The sequence below is a fragment of the Mesoplodon bidens genome, assembly GCF_964165515.1.
Source record: "Mesoplodon bidens genome assembly, chromosome: 1".
Lineage (NCBI taxonomy): Eukaryota > Metazoa > Chordata > Mammalia > Artiodactyla > Ziphiidae > Mesoplodon > Mesoplodon bidens.
The window spans coordinates 102,932,645-102,947,480 of NC_138176.1; the positions used below are offsets into that span (position 1 = coordinate 102,932,645).

General features: G+C 49.1%; 1 protein-coding gene across 8 annotated transcripts in view; it reads left to right on the forward strand.

Moving 5' to 3' along the window:
- The window catches only part of TBC1D14 (TBC1 domain family member 14), a 106,819-nt gene extending 95,086 nt beyond the window's left edge, over nt 1-11,733 (forward strand). For all 8 annotated transcript variants that reach the window (XM_081253918.1, XM_081253914.1, XM_081253915.1 and 5 more), the window contains 2 exons: nt 4,968-5,226; nt 9,015-11,733. In XM_081253918.1, the coding sequence (XP_081110044.1) occupies nt 4,968-5,226; nt 9,015-9,080 (325 nt within the window). In that variant the 3' untranslated portion in view covers nt 9,081-11,733. The remainder of the gene's footprint in view (nt 1-4,967; nt 5,227-9,014) is intronic.
- The last annotated feature ends 3,103 nt before the right edge of the window (nt 11,734-14,836 follow it).

Genomic DNA, 14,836 nt, shown 5'->3' on the forward strand with positions numbered 1-14,836 from the left:
GATGAGTAGACATTTGCCAGGAGAAAATTTTTAAATGCTTTTCTTTGAAAGGCACATTTTATTTAAGATATAGTACATTCAAGGCCTTAATAATTCCATTTCAGTACATAAAAAATAGTAAATGATAACAGTGTATCATTTCATATCATACTTTTGTATCATATCATACAATGTATCATATCACACTTTTCTGCATGAAGTATGTGCTTGGTGATCAGTTCTCAGTCTTATTTGACTTTTCAGCAGCATTTGACATTCTTCACTCTCTGATTCTAGAATACTTCCTTTATCTGATACCATCTATACACAAACTGTCACCAGCCCAGAGCCCTCTGAACTCCAGATTAATTTATTTATCCACTTGGATGTCTGGCTTACCAACGTAACACGCCTCCGACTCAACTCTTCACCTTCCTGTCCAAACCAGCGATCCCACATCTCCTTAACGAGAACTCCATCCTTTGAATTGCATCTTAGACCCACCCCTCCATTGCATTTCCCGTGAGACACACCCATCACAGAGTCTGTCCACAGTCTCTCTGCTTCAGGCCACCTCCACTGCTGCCGTGCTGTGCTGACCTGCCTGATCGTTTCAGTGGTCGCCCAGTGAAGCCTGCGTTCCCCTGCAGGCGCTTCTCAGCACAGGGGACAGGCCCCTCCCCTGGTCAGATGCTCCACTCATAGAATAAAACCTGCAGGCCTGGTAACAGCCTGTAAGGTCCCGTGTGCTGGGCCCCTGGGCCCCACAGGCATCCTCGTGTTCTCCCCTTGGCTGCTTTTGGCTTCAGCCCAGTGGCCTCCTTGCTCTTCTTTGGATGTTGCTGGGTTTCCTCGTGCCTCAGAGCTCGTGAGCTCACCACTTCCTCTGTCTGGGTACTTCCCTGACCCTTTCTCCTGCCTTGCCTCTTCCTCTTCAGGGCTTTATGGAAGTGTCACTTTTCAGTGACACACTCTCCTTGACCATCCTGTTTACACACCCAAACTGGCAGTCCATATCTCCCACCACTGCTTTTATTTAAATCAACATCTGACATTCTATGCATATCCTTTCCACCCCTGAGGGCCGGGAAACTTGTCTGTTTTGTTCTGTGCTGTATAGCCTCAGCACAAAGAACAGGGACTGGCATAGAGCAGGCTTTGAAAAATATTTATGATGAATGGACTGACCTGATGAGAATCAGCAGGGCTCAGATCTCAGAAGTTACCTCATGGAGTAATGGGAATGCCTAGGATGGTTGGCAGGATTGAGCAGATGGGCATCACAAGCATTAAGGGTGGCATTCCCTTTTTTTTTTTTTTTCTTCTTTTTGGGGTGGGCTGGGCATGGCTGTAGTTTTTATATCTTATTTATTTATTTATTTGGCTGTGTTGGGTCTTCGTTGCTGCGTGTGGACTTTCTCTAGTTGTGGCGAGCAAGGGCTACTCTTTGTTGCGGTGCGTGGGCTTCTCATTGTGGTAGCTTCTCTTGTTGCAGAGCACGGGCTTTAGGTGCGTGGGCTTCAGTAGTTGTGGCTCACGGGCTCTAGAGCACAGTCTCAGTAGTCATGGCGCATGGGCTTGGTTGCTCCACGGCATGTGGGATCTTCCCAGAGCAGGGCTTGAACCCATGTCCCCTGCACTGGCAGGCGGATTCTTAACCACTGTGCCACCATGGAAGTCCAGTTTTTATATCTTAAGTTCATCCTAAGTTCAGGGTGAGTTTTTTGAACTTTGAACCATTGACTTACCACAAATGCTACCTGCAAATAGTCCGTATTTGCCAACTCAGTAAAGCAAATGGTTGATAACAGCTTGATTGGTAAATTCTTGTGAATTTTTTTAAAAATGTAAATTGAAGAAGATTAAATTAATCATACTAATGAGTTCATGGTAAACTAGTGTCACTATTTCATGCAAGGCTACTCTTGTTTTTTTTGTTTTGTTTTGTTTGTTTTTTTGTGGTATGCGGGCCTCTCGCTGTTGTGGCCTCTCCCGTTGCGGAGCACAGGCTCCGGACGCGCAGGCTCAGCAGCCATGGCTCACGGGCCCAGCCGCTCCGCGGCATGTGGGATCCTCCCGGACCGGGGCACGAACCCATGTCCCCTGCATCGGCAGGCGGACTCTCAACCACTGTGCCACCAGGGAAGCCCAAGGCTACTCTTGTTTGTCTGTCGTTAATCTTTTTTGTCCCATCCCCACTCCATTCCTTATAGACAGTACTTCGAATGTGTTTAATATATATCATTTTTGGTATACATTCTTAAAAAATGTAATAATAAATATCACTTGTATAGAACTTACTGTGTCCCAGATGAATGTGGCATTCTTCATCATTTGGATGTTGGCTTAATTTTGTAAAGTTCAAAATATATCTGAAGTAGTTTATGAAGACCCACACACAAATCTGAACTCAAGAATATTATGTTTGAGAAATTTCTTTTGTTGTTTTTCTCCCTCTTTGCCTATAGCTACTCAATTTTTCCATCTTTTTTTTGCTCAAGACTCTGCTTTTAAGATGTAAAGGTTTGATTTCCACTGATGAATTGGCATGTAAGTAGTACTGGGGATTAGGTCAGTTCTTTTTCATTTTTTAAGAATAAAGTGTCTTCTAGATAGAATTGAGAGTGTTTAGACTGAGAGGCGAAACAAAGGTCTCTTGGCTGTGTCCCTTGAACTGTGTTTTCTAGACTGAGTAATGAGATGGTTTTCTGTCTATTGAGACAGTAAGACCCTCAGGCTGAAGGTTTGTTGTACCTTTTAAAGGTAGGTTGTCCTCCTCAGCATGTTGCCTGAGGGCACGTGGCCCACTGTGGACATTCAGGGCATGGGTTCAGGGTCTGGTTCTGTTACTGGTGGTGGGAGCTGGGCTGATTTTTCTCTGACATCTGTCTCCCTCTTCCATCATCTGAGTTGAAGTCTAAATTATTATGCCTTTCTTGAACCTTGTAAAGCACTGACGGGGGTAGTAGCCCTGAAGGTTACTGGGTCTCAGTTAGCACGCTGTGTGAATGCTCCTCCGCAGAGCATCCTGCCAGGGGGAGAGAGGCAGAGTAGATTGCACCCTGGAGCTCGCGGCAGACAGAAAGCCCGTGCCTGTGAAACCTGTGAGCAGGTCTGCCAGCATGGGGTGGCATTTCTTTTTTTTTTTTTAAGATTTATTACTTATTTATTTATTTACTTTATTCATTACTTTTGGCCCCGTCGGGTCTTAGTTGTGGCTCGCGGGCTCTTGTTGAGGCGCGCAGGCTCAGTAGTTGCCGCACGTGGGCTTAGTTGACCCACAGCATGTGAGATCTTAGTTCCCTGACCAGGGATCGAACCCGCGTCCGCTGCATTATAAGGAGGATTCTTTACCGCTGGACCACCAGTGAAGTCCCGGTGTAATGTTTCTGGTAGGATCTGTTGTAGGAGAGTGAGAGTCCTGCTGTTAAAGGCCTGGTGACATGACCTCTTGACCAAGGCGGCCCCGCCGTCTGACTCCAGCACCTGAGCTCAGCTGCCTTCACGGGCCCTGTGGGTCTCGAGTCAGCATGGGCACTAAGGAAATACTGAAACCTGTGGGAAAGTGATTTTCCAGGAGGGCTGGAGAACGTCCCCACTTGTGATGAGGACTAGTACTGGAAGAAGGCAGTGAGAACCACTAACACCTGTGACATCCTGAAGCGGGCTGGGGGTTCGTGGACACACTTCCTCAGCAGAGATTGCCTGGTGCTGCGCCAGATGCTGCAGATGGAGATGCAGTGGCTGGGGTCCCTACTCTTGGGCAGTGTCCGTGGGGAAGACAGGAGCAAACAGCTCGCGGTCAAAGCACGGGGGCAGAGCGGGGCCCGGAGTGGGTGGGGGGTCAGGAGGCACCCGGAGATGGCACCCGGGCTGCGTCTCACAGCTGCGGGAGGAGGGCGGATTCACAGAGATTCAGCTTGGCCTGCATCTCAACCTGGACTCGCCTTGCTTTGTGACACAGGCCCAAGTCCAGGGCAGAGATGATGAGACCTGTTTGCTCACCTAAGACTGTATTGTTTGGTAGTTTGAATTGTGATCATCACAGTTTTTTAAGGGAATACATATCTGTGTTTCACTTATTTTTTTCATCTGATGGTTTGCATTGCTAAATATAAGATCAATTTCTTGTACTCCACTGTCAGATTTATTTGGAAAAATTTACTCTGTTCCTTTGCTGACCCCTACTGGGAGAAAAATGTATGGTACTCTTCAGAAGTAATGGGTACTTGTGTATGCTGAATTGTGTGTGTGTGTGTGTGTGTGTGTATTTTTTGTGGCCACACTGCGTGGCACATAGCATCTTAGTTCCCTGACCAGGGGTCGAACCTGTGCCCCCTGCAGTGGAGGCATGGAGTCTTAACCACTGGACCACCAGGGAAGTCCCTGAATTACACATTTCCGTTTACTGTTTTTACTCCCCACCAGACTCTAAGCTCTGTCTGCCTTATTAACCTTATATCTAGCACTTACCTCAGAGTAATAAGCACATAGTAGGTGCACGGTAAATATGTGTTGCACGTAGAAGTAATTGATGTCTAATTCAGAAACTGTACGGTGTTTGAGATTCTCTGTGAAAGCTGATAAAGCTGTTTTCTGTTTTCTGTTTTTAATTTATTTATTTGGTTGCGCCAGGTCTTAGTTGTGGCAGGGGGGCCCCTTAGTTGTGGCTCAGGGGCTCCTTAGTTGCGGCATGCATGTGGGATCTAGTTCCCTGACCAGGGGTTGAATGCAGGCCCCCTGCATTGGGAGCACGGAGTCTTAACCCCTGCACCACCAGGGAAGCTCCCTGATAATGCTGTTCTATAAAATGTTTAAATTGACCGTCAGAGTGACTGCAGGCCTAGGGCTTCTCCTCCCCCCACACCTGCCCCGCGGTGTAAGTATGAAAGTGACTAACTCAGGGAGCATTTTAACGGATTTGACCTGAATTCAGAGCTCTTTCTTTGTGCCATCCAGAATGTGAACAACTCAAACTTTTTTTCCAGGATCTTTACTTTATATAGCAAATCTTTGCCCCTGGATCTGGCCTGCCGCGTGTGGGATGTGTTCTGTCGTGACGGGGAGCAGTTTCTGTTCCGCACGGCCCTGGGCCTCCTGAAGCTGTTCGAGGACATCCTGACCCACATGGACTTCATTCACATAGCTCAGTTCCTAACGAGGCTGCCCGAGGACTTGCCTGCAGAGGAACTTTTTGCTTCCATAGCTACAGTTCAGATGCAAAGTCGAAACAAGAAGTGGGCTCAGGTAAGCGGGTCTTTTGTTCTCTAGAGCGATGGCTCAGTAGTCTGATTCAGGAAGTGAGTTATGCCCAGTGCCCTTTGAGGAAACAGCCCTCTCTGGAGTAGTTCTTGGGCTGGAAGTGAGGTGACCTGGGCTTGAGGCTCGGCTCTGCCACAGGGGGGTCTTGGGCAGGCGTTTCCTCTCTGGGTCTCTGCCAGAAGAAGGGGCTGGAGAATAAAAGCCTTCCCCCTCATTCTGCAGTGGCGCTGGGAGGTCAGAACTTCTGGTTTGCCGTTGCAGTACTCTCTGCGTGTTAGATAGTATTTTGTAAAACAAGCCTTCCCCCCTTTTTTTAAATGTCAGAGACAGTAAACAAAAGGAACTAACTTGTCCCCATCTCACTGATAAACAAAGGAGGCCCAAAGAGGTGAACTGTGTGTTCTCAGTAGGTGCAGAGGCAGAGGAGGGTGGGCGGAGGAGGGGGAGGGGGGAGGGCGGAGGGCGGGAGGAGGGCTTCCCTGGATGTGGGGATATATGTTGCTCCGGTTCTAGCAGCTGTTAGTGGGGCAGCTGAGCTGATGGCACGGGCGCGCGTCCACCCCGGGCGCGCGTCCACCCCGGGCGCGCGTCCACCCCGGGCGCGCGTCCACCCCGGGCCTGCTGCTTCTAGGTTCCCCTCTTCTCCTCTGGACACACCCCTCTTAGGTTTCATCCCCTGTGGGATTGGCTGTTGTTGTCTGGTTCCAGTCTTGATTATTCTGAAAGGGAAAAAATAAAACCTTGCTTCCTGACCCTGCATATGCTCAGTCTGCCTGAGCATCAGGTCCTAGGGGAGGCTTGTACTTGCTCGAGTATGCCATACAGTGCTGGTTCCTGATTCATCTTTTTTATTAGTAGAAGACTTAAAGTACATTCAAAAATAGAATAAAATAGAATAACGAACCCCCATGTGCCTGTCAAATATCCAGTCAGTTTCAGATTTCTGTTTTCAAATGTCAGCAGTAGCTTTATAGTTTGCTTAAGTCAAGATCCAAATAAGGTCTACACATTGCAGTTGGTTGAAAGGTCTTTTAAGTCTTTTTTTTAGTGTATAGGCTACCCACCTTTCCGCTTCTCCCTTCCCCCTTTATTTATTGAGGAAACGAGGTCATTTGTCCAATAGCAGTTCCCACCATCTGGATTTTGCTGGTTCTATCCCTCTGGTGTTTTAAAAATTCATTCATTCATTCATTCATTCACACCTGCCACGCAGCGCAGCATGCGGATCTTAGTTCCCCGATCAGGGACTGAACCCGTTCCCCCCGCGGTGAAAGCGCAGAGTCTTAACTACTGGACCACCGGGGAAGTCCCCTGTGGTGGTGTTTAATGCGGTCCTTCTCCTCTGTATTTCCTGTAAACTGACAGATCTGAAGGCCCAGTCAGTTTTTATGTTTGGCTAGATTACTTCATAGGTGATTAGACTCTCCCCTTTGATCTTAGTTAGCAGCCTCTTTATTTTTATAACAGCTTTATTAATTTACATACCATAAAATTCACCTTCTTAACAGTGTACAATTCAGTTCCTGTTTATTTATTAACCAGAGCGAGGTTCCCCTCTCACCTGGGCCCTTTGGTCTGCCTCCCGGCTGGTCCTTCTTCACTTCCTTGTCCTGTTATATGATGCTCTCTGGCTGGTGGTCTTCCTTCCTATCTGGGTCTTTTGGGAAGGAGCACAGCTGCTATAGTGGGCCCTTGGGTGATACTGTGAAATGCTCCCCTGGTTTTACAGGGCGGGGTGGGCACTGTTTTGTGCTTAGTGTGACATGAGTTGCATTTCTGAAATAAATACGTTCAGTTTATAAAAAGGAATGAAGTACTGACTCATGCTACAGCATGGATGCACCTTCAAAACATTATGTTAAGTGAAAAAGCCAGACACTAAAGACCACATACTCTGTGGTTCCACTCTATGCAATTTCAGAAAGGGAAATCTGTAGAGACAGGAAGTAGATTAGTGGTTGCCAAGGGAATGGGCGAGGTGGGGGGCAGGGCTGTGATAGCTGGAGGATGGGGTGATGAAAATGTTCTAAAATTGACTGTGGAGAGGGTTGCACATATCTACGAATATACTAAAAGCCACTGAATTGTGCACTTCAAATGGGTGAATTGTGTGGTATGTGAACTGTATCTCAGCAAAGCCGTTAAAACAACTCAGCTCAAGTGTGAGCAGGACTGGCTATATAATTATCAGGGATCTGGCGAGAGGGAAGAAGAGCCTTTCTCTGATTAAGAAACACATGGGGCCTCCCTGGTGGCGCAGTGGTTGGGAGTCCGCCTGCCGATGCAGGGGACATGGGTTCGTGCCCCAGTCTGGGAGGATCCCACGTACCGTGGAGCGGCTGGGCCCATGAGCCATGGGCGCTGAGCCTGCGCGTCTGGAGCCTAGGCTCCGCAATGGGAGAGGCCACAACAGTGAGAGGCCCGCGTACTGCAAAAAAAAAAAAAAAAAAAAAGAAAAGAAATATCCTTAATTAGTATTAGTATTTTTCTGTAAGATTACGGAAAAACCCAAAGGAACTTCTTGGCCACCCCAGTATTTCACTGGTCCTTCCCTCTATCCCCACCCTCACCCGCATACCCACAGAGACACGCAAAGAGAAACGGACTGAATCCAGATCTGTCATTTTGCTCCTTGCATTTTAGGTGAAAATTATTGGTTAAAACCAGGTCAAAGGTTATTAAATAGTAGGACATTTTCTAACGGTGGGACAGTAATAGGCGTTAGCCTGATGGTAGGCACCAGCGAGTTTATTTAGTTCCAGGGCCCATGGGAATTGTGCTTTATGGACGTTTCTCTTAAACACTGTGCTTAAGGTTAAGATCCTGGTGAGCTTTACAAAACAGTTAAATGTTTATGTTTGGTTGAAAGTGTCATTTACTTAGAGGTAGAGAGGGGGACTTTACCCTTAGCCCTTCTGCACAATTTACTTGAAACCCACATAAAATGTTTCTGCTTTCCCCCTGTACTTTGTAATTCAATTAAAGTGGCATAGTGCCTGGCCCCAGTAGTTCAGCACAGGTGCTACAGAGAGTCCCTTGGTTTTGAAATCAGACAGATCTGGGTTGAGTCCATATGAGCTGTTTGGCTTTTAGCAGGTCACTTGTATGAGTGTCTGTTATTCAGGTGACTTACAGTGTTGTGTGGATTAAACATCTGCTGTGCTGGAGGTGCCTGGTGAGGGCCCTGCTTGCCTAGAGTGGGCATGAGATAAGTGGGGCCTATTGTTATGTCCCGGCTGTTGTTAAGCAATCAGGGTGGAAGGTAATGTTTTTAAAAACAAAGGTGGTAACTAACAGCTGAGCACCCAGTCGGAGGAGCCCAGTTGCCTTGGGAACTCCCAGGGAGCCGTGCGAGGAACTGATGCCTCTTAGGCCTTGGAAGGAGGAGCTGATGTCTCTTAGGCCTTGGAAGGCTGCATCGTTTGCTGGTGGAGAGAGAGGGGCGGGGCAGCGGGGGCAGCTGCGTGTGAGGGCCCCATAGGGCGTTGGCATTCTAGAGTGGGGCGCTGGAGCCAGACTGTGGAAGGAGCGGAGCCCTGTAGCCCTGCCTTGACATGGGTACCTGCTGGCTGGTGGGAAGTGGTTGTAGACGTTAGCCCGGCGACAGCGTGGTCGGATTTCCATGGTGAAGGGTGGATCTGGATGCAGGCGTGGCAGACGGACCAGAGAAGTGGCTGGTGGGGAGGCAGAAGTGGCGGGTGATAGGAGGCTGTCAGGACCTGTGTTCAGTGTGTATTGCAGATCACCCACTGATGTCTTCCTGTGATTCCCAGGTACTGACCGCCTTGCAGAAGGACAGCCGGGAAATGGAGAAAGGAAGCCCGTCTCTCAGACACTGAGGCGGCAGGTGGACTTGTGCTCGGCACTGAAGCAGTTCTCCAAGTGGCACCTGTGTTGTTTCAGGCGGACATACTGGCAGCTCCGAAGGACAGGGGCTATTTTCACGTTTGATTCCTAATGCTGGAGTTGGCCTTAAACAAAACAAAGCAAACAAAACTTTTAAAAGAATTAAACCAAGGCTAAGCCTTAAGAAGCTCAGTGGAATGATGGCCATGGCCAACCACTGCATATTCTGCATGGTTTAAAAATAGGGCAGTGGCTAATCCCCTCCCCTCATTTCAGCAAAAGTTAATTAAATTGTAATGCCTTTATGTCAACTACTGGAAAGTACATTACAATTTTTCATAGCCAGGGTGCATGAGAAATGTTATTTGGGAGAGAGACCTCAGAGATGTTATTGGCTCATATTTACATATTTTCGTCAGAAAGGGATTGCTGATTTAGTTACCGAGATAATCTTTCGAGGGCCGCCGGTCATGTTTTTAAAGCCCAACTACCAAAGATAACATTACAGGAAAATAGGTTCTCACAGGACAGCCGCTGACGAGTGCGCGTGGGCTCCCCGGGACACGATCTGACCTTCAGGTCGACCTTCCACCACGTTGCCTTGACAGAATTCCAGCAGGAGGGCTGACAGTGCGTGCTTAGGTTGCAGTGGGAGCCCTGCTGTCCCAGAGGCTGCGCCCACGTTTGTCCAGCGGTGGCGACGGGTCCAAGCAGGAGGGGGTGTGCACGGAGACGCTGCGAAAGTTGAGACGGGCTTCACGCTGGTGGGAAACGGACGGCGGCGGCCCCTCTGAGCCGGAGGGGAGGCAAGAGGGTGTTAAGACGCGCCCCCTCGTGCACCCTCCTGGCTCCTCTGGAGGCCGGTGCAGCATGGCGGGGTCGGGGGCTGCTCCCTTGCTCTGGCAGCGCACTCCCCTTGTCCCCTAGATGGCAGGCGCTGTCCCGTGTGCGGTGATCCCGCCTTACGCATTTGACTTACGGACGGACGGACGGTTGTAAGGACTGAGAATCCAGCAGCCCGCACATCTTGTCAGGATTCTCAGTGTCCGTGCTGGCAGCCTTTCCCCCGCATAGCTGGTTTTCCCCAAGTTCGTTAGCAACTTTTTTGTTCTAGCTTTTCCTTGACTAATTTGGAGAACTTTGTATTGAGAACTTCAGTTATCCAAATTCAAAGACGTGAAGAGTTTTGGCACAGAAGAGTCCAAAGGACAGGCCAGTCTCCATGGAAACCGGTTCCATGCTAATGCGTTGGCATGTTGGTCTCTGGCGCGCTCAGTAGGCCAGGTTCAAGGGCACCTGCTTCCCTGCAGCCCTTCTCAGCCACCTGTCCCACCCCCAGGGAGTGCCCCCAGCTGACCTAGTTCCTGATGTCAGGAGCGCCCTCGGCTCTGAAAGCATAGCGTGCGGCAGGGAGACACGGGTTGGGGTAGAGCCTAACTACGGCATTATTTTTATAGGTTTTCTATATCTGCCATATCCGCCGATGACACTTCAGGTACAAAGCAAGGTGCCGAGCCAGTGGCCATCCTCATGCCCTCCGTCCCAGCTCTGTTCCGTGTGTCATGTTTTCCCTTGTGTTCCTGGCTGAACTCTCCAGGGAGGTTGCAGAGCATCTTGCGTACACTGTCTGCCTCAGCCTTTAAACACTGACTTGCCTGACCTCTTGGAGGAGGTGTTCTGTCTCCACCCAGCTCTCGGCAGCCTTCCAGACACAGCCGTTCCCTGACTTCATGCGGCTGAGTATAACCCAGGCTGAGCCCGGCCTGGGAAATGGGCCGCGAGCCCTGTCACGCCGTTCCTCACGGATCTACTTGGTTTTGTTCCATGACATGGGCTTTCTGTTCTTGAAAGATGTATATATTTTCTTACTGTACATAAAGATGTTCCTTAAGTGGTGACAGAACGTGACGCAGCAAGGGGCGTGGGCAAGTTATTGAGAATGCGTTTGTGCAACTTCATGTGTAGTCAGACCCCAGCCCTCAACATTATTGTCAGACCCTTTGACATAAATCTCTTTGGATAGCACCATATATGCATTACATTTTTAAACAGGATTCCAGGCCAATCTGGAATACTTCCACATCTTTAGTTCAGAGGAGGTTTTCCTGACCTGTCCAGGGACCACACGAGCTCTTGCTGGTTTGATGCGTCCACTTCAGAGGCCGGGAAGTTCTAAGTCCCAGTCTAGGGTCACTTTGCTCCTTTCCGCAGAAGGCTGCCGGGCAGCACAGGGCTGTGCTTCTCTGCTTGACGTTCTCGTTTAGGAAAACTGGAAGCAGAAGTTTAAGTGCAGCCCCTGGAAGCCTGCCCTCTCCACTTCCCGTGCCACTGATGTTCAGGATGTGAGACTTCAGGTTTTGGGACCTCTGTGCAGCTGACACTTCAGAGGCGGATGCTGTGTCCCCCACCAGTCATTGAAATCCCATCTGGAAAAACGTTCACTTTAAAGGGTACTTTTTAACTGCTCAGTTTTGGACTATTTTAAATAGTTTGCTGATAGAAAACCCCTGATAACACTTGCTACATATCATGTTTTAATTGCTTGTACAGTTAACCTTTAATTTTATTTAGTAAAGTGTATCAAACTAGGACTTTTTCAATTGTAAATATGTGGTTTTATTAAATAAAAGTCATGTAAAATTGTTACTTATGTTCACGGCAGTTTGGTTTAAAGTTGGAGTTCTCACCCTGAAGTATGGTAAAATCTGAGTATCATGCTGTCTGAGTATTTTAAAATCCACTTACTAGTCTCAGTTAAATAAAGAAGATGGTACAGTTATGGTAATTTAGTCAAGGGCTGGAAAGTTAGCGCTGCACCCCTTCTAGGCGGAGGGGAGCCCCAGCCTTGCTGCCCCTCGAGCCTGAGTGCCCATGGCTTTAGCCCCTCGTCTCCAAGTGTCTTGCCACACTCACCTGCTCACATCCCTGAGCCTGCCGCCCATGCGAGCAGGTCATCGGGCTTTCTGGGCCAGCCGCCGGGCTCTCGACACTACCTCGACCCTGCTGGGAGCCTCGTAACGTCAGCGGGAGGCCGTGGCCCCTTCCCATCTGGGGTGGAGACCAGCAGTGCCGCCCGTGGTGGCGGTGGGCAAGGAGCAGGCCACCAGGTCCCGCAGAGCTGGGCAGAGCGATGCCCACGTTTCGTGCGCTCTTCCTTCCAGTGCTCGGAGACGCGCGGCTCGTGGGGTGTTCGGGCCCTCACACGGTGCTCAGAAACGGTGCCCTCTCTCCACGAGTGGCCTGCCTCACGGCTCTGGGCCACTGCCCTGTGGTCTCCGTCCTCCGCAGGCCGAGGGTGCTTGAGGGTTGACTGCCGGGGGCTCGCTCACTGCTCCACCCACGCTGGGCTCTGGGCTGAGTGCTCCGTGGCTGACCTCATTCCTGTCCACGGCGGCTCTGTCACTGCCCCATTTCTGAGGTGTGGCTCAGAAGTGATCTGCTTGGGCCCCTACAGCCAGTTGGTGGCAGAGCTGGGGTTCAGACTCTGGCCTTGTGGCTCCCTAGCCCTTGCTCAGAAACACCCCTCCCCAGAGAACACGTTGCTCTGGGGCCTTCGGAAGCTTTCCTCTGGGACCTCTGACCTCAGCTCGGAGGAGGTAGAGACATGCCCGACGGCCGGCCCCGGGGGGAGGACCCCCTTGCAACGTGCGAGCCGTGGGTGGGAGCGGAAGTTGGGGACCGTTTTCCTGAGAGAAACTGGGGGGCTGACAGTTCAAAAACCACCCCCTGCAGTGTGCAGCCTGCTGAGAAGGCAGGAGAGGGAACGAGGTGCTACCAGTTGGGTGGGGAGGTGCCGGCCACCCAGTGGGGCCTTGGGGTGAGCTGTTGGTCACCAGGTGGACCAGAGGAAGGGCGCGGCCAGCGGAGGGAACTTAGAGCCAAGGAAGTCCTCAGGTGGGAAGCGGCGGAGGTACGCTCCTGGAGTCCTTTTCACTCATAGCATTTGCGTGCTTCATCACTCTGACTTAAGACTTACCCGAAAGTTTAAAACATAAACAGTACCAAATTGGGGTGCATTAACTCTTTTTATAGACAGGCACCCCTGTTGAGAGGCAAAAATCTAAATTATGGCTGCAGATGAACGTGTATTTCCACTTATGTAGTAAAAAATTTCCAATGTGATGTCACCAAAAAATGATTTTCATTTACCAATAAAAAAGTGTTTCTTTTTCAGATGCCTGGAGCTCTATCCAGATAGTGCCTGCTTCACTCCTGCCAACTGCTGCCAAAACCAAAGAAAAAACCCTCTCTAACAGTGGACACGTCCAACTCAGACCAATTTTTTTAAAAAGGCTAGTTCACCCTGAATGTTCCTGGCCCAGTAGGCTGCTCTCTGGCATGTCCACATCTACAAGTTGAGTGTAAGTCACTGTGATTCTTGTTCCAAAGTTTGTTTTTGCCAATGGTAGTAGTTACTGTATTTACATAATTTAATGTTATGTGAACCGATGGTGCAAAAAGAAATTGTTGTTTCTGAGAACACTAAAAGCTTTGAAAAGTCTCAATAAAGGCAAATCTCTTTAAAATGCTATTGAATTGGGTGTGGGTGAGACAACTGGAAAATAGTTAACATCTGTTGGGTGTTCACTGTGTGTCAGTCGCTATGTTAAGCCTTTATATAAAATATCTGTTTGACCCTCACAGTAACCCTGAAATGGGTGCTGAGAGAACCAAGGCACAGAGAGGCTGAGCAACTTGCCTGATTTAGGAAGTGGTGTGGCCAGGATTTTGAAAGAAAATAATAATGGAGTCTGTGCTGAGATTATTTTACAAGAAACTTAAGTTTCTGAAATTCATAGACAATTCAAAATGGGTGCAGTCATTTGAGAATCAAAGAATCTACCCTTAAGGGAAGGCCTTGGCTGTCTACCTGAAGGTAAGAAGTGGTTGTGCATTTGTATTTCGAAATTAGAATAAAGGGTTGAAAACAAGAAAAACCCAGAAGGCTAGTTTCATGTAACACCTCATTCAAATTTTCTCGTGCCTGCATTTTTCAGGCCCTCCCTGTACTTTTTTTTTGGCTGCGTTGGGTCTTCATTGCTGTGCGTGTGGGCTTTCTCTAGTTGCGGAGAGCGGGGGCTACTCTTCGTTGAGGTTCACGCGGGCTTCAGTAGATGTGCTCGCGGGCTCTAGAGCGCAGGCGCACGGGCTTAGTTGCTCTGCGGCATGTGGGATCTTACTGGACCAGGGCTCGAACCCATGTCCCCTGCATTGGCAGGCGGATTCTTAACCACTGCGCCACCAGGGAAGTCCCAGGCCCTGTACTTTTTGACAAAGAGATGAAAAAAAACTCTTTAGCCTTTTAGTGTTCATAAAAATAATCTTAGTTTTCGGGGTTTCTAGTCCAAACTCAGTCACTACTCTTTAACTTTCCCCTCATGGAAGGCAGGGTCTCTGCTGGAATGGACAACTCTGTGTATGTCCTTCTTCTGTGGCTGCAAGCCTGCTGCCCTGTCATTTTCTTCAGTGGTTCTACTTCGTGAGAAATCCTCTTTTCTACCTGTAATTCTTTCTGAATCTGACATAGAACTTGGTGCCTGACATATAATAGGCATTCAAGTAACCCTTATTTTCAGAAAATGAGACTGACATCATGCATTAGCCCAACAAATTTATTCAACATTGATTGTGTGCTTGGCACTGTGCTTGGCCACTAAGGAGGATGGTAAGCCAACAGTCCTTGTCTTCCGGGGCCTTTGTCTCGGGGGCACAGAGGACAAAGCAGTCACAAAGCGGTGGGTCAAAGGCT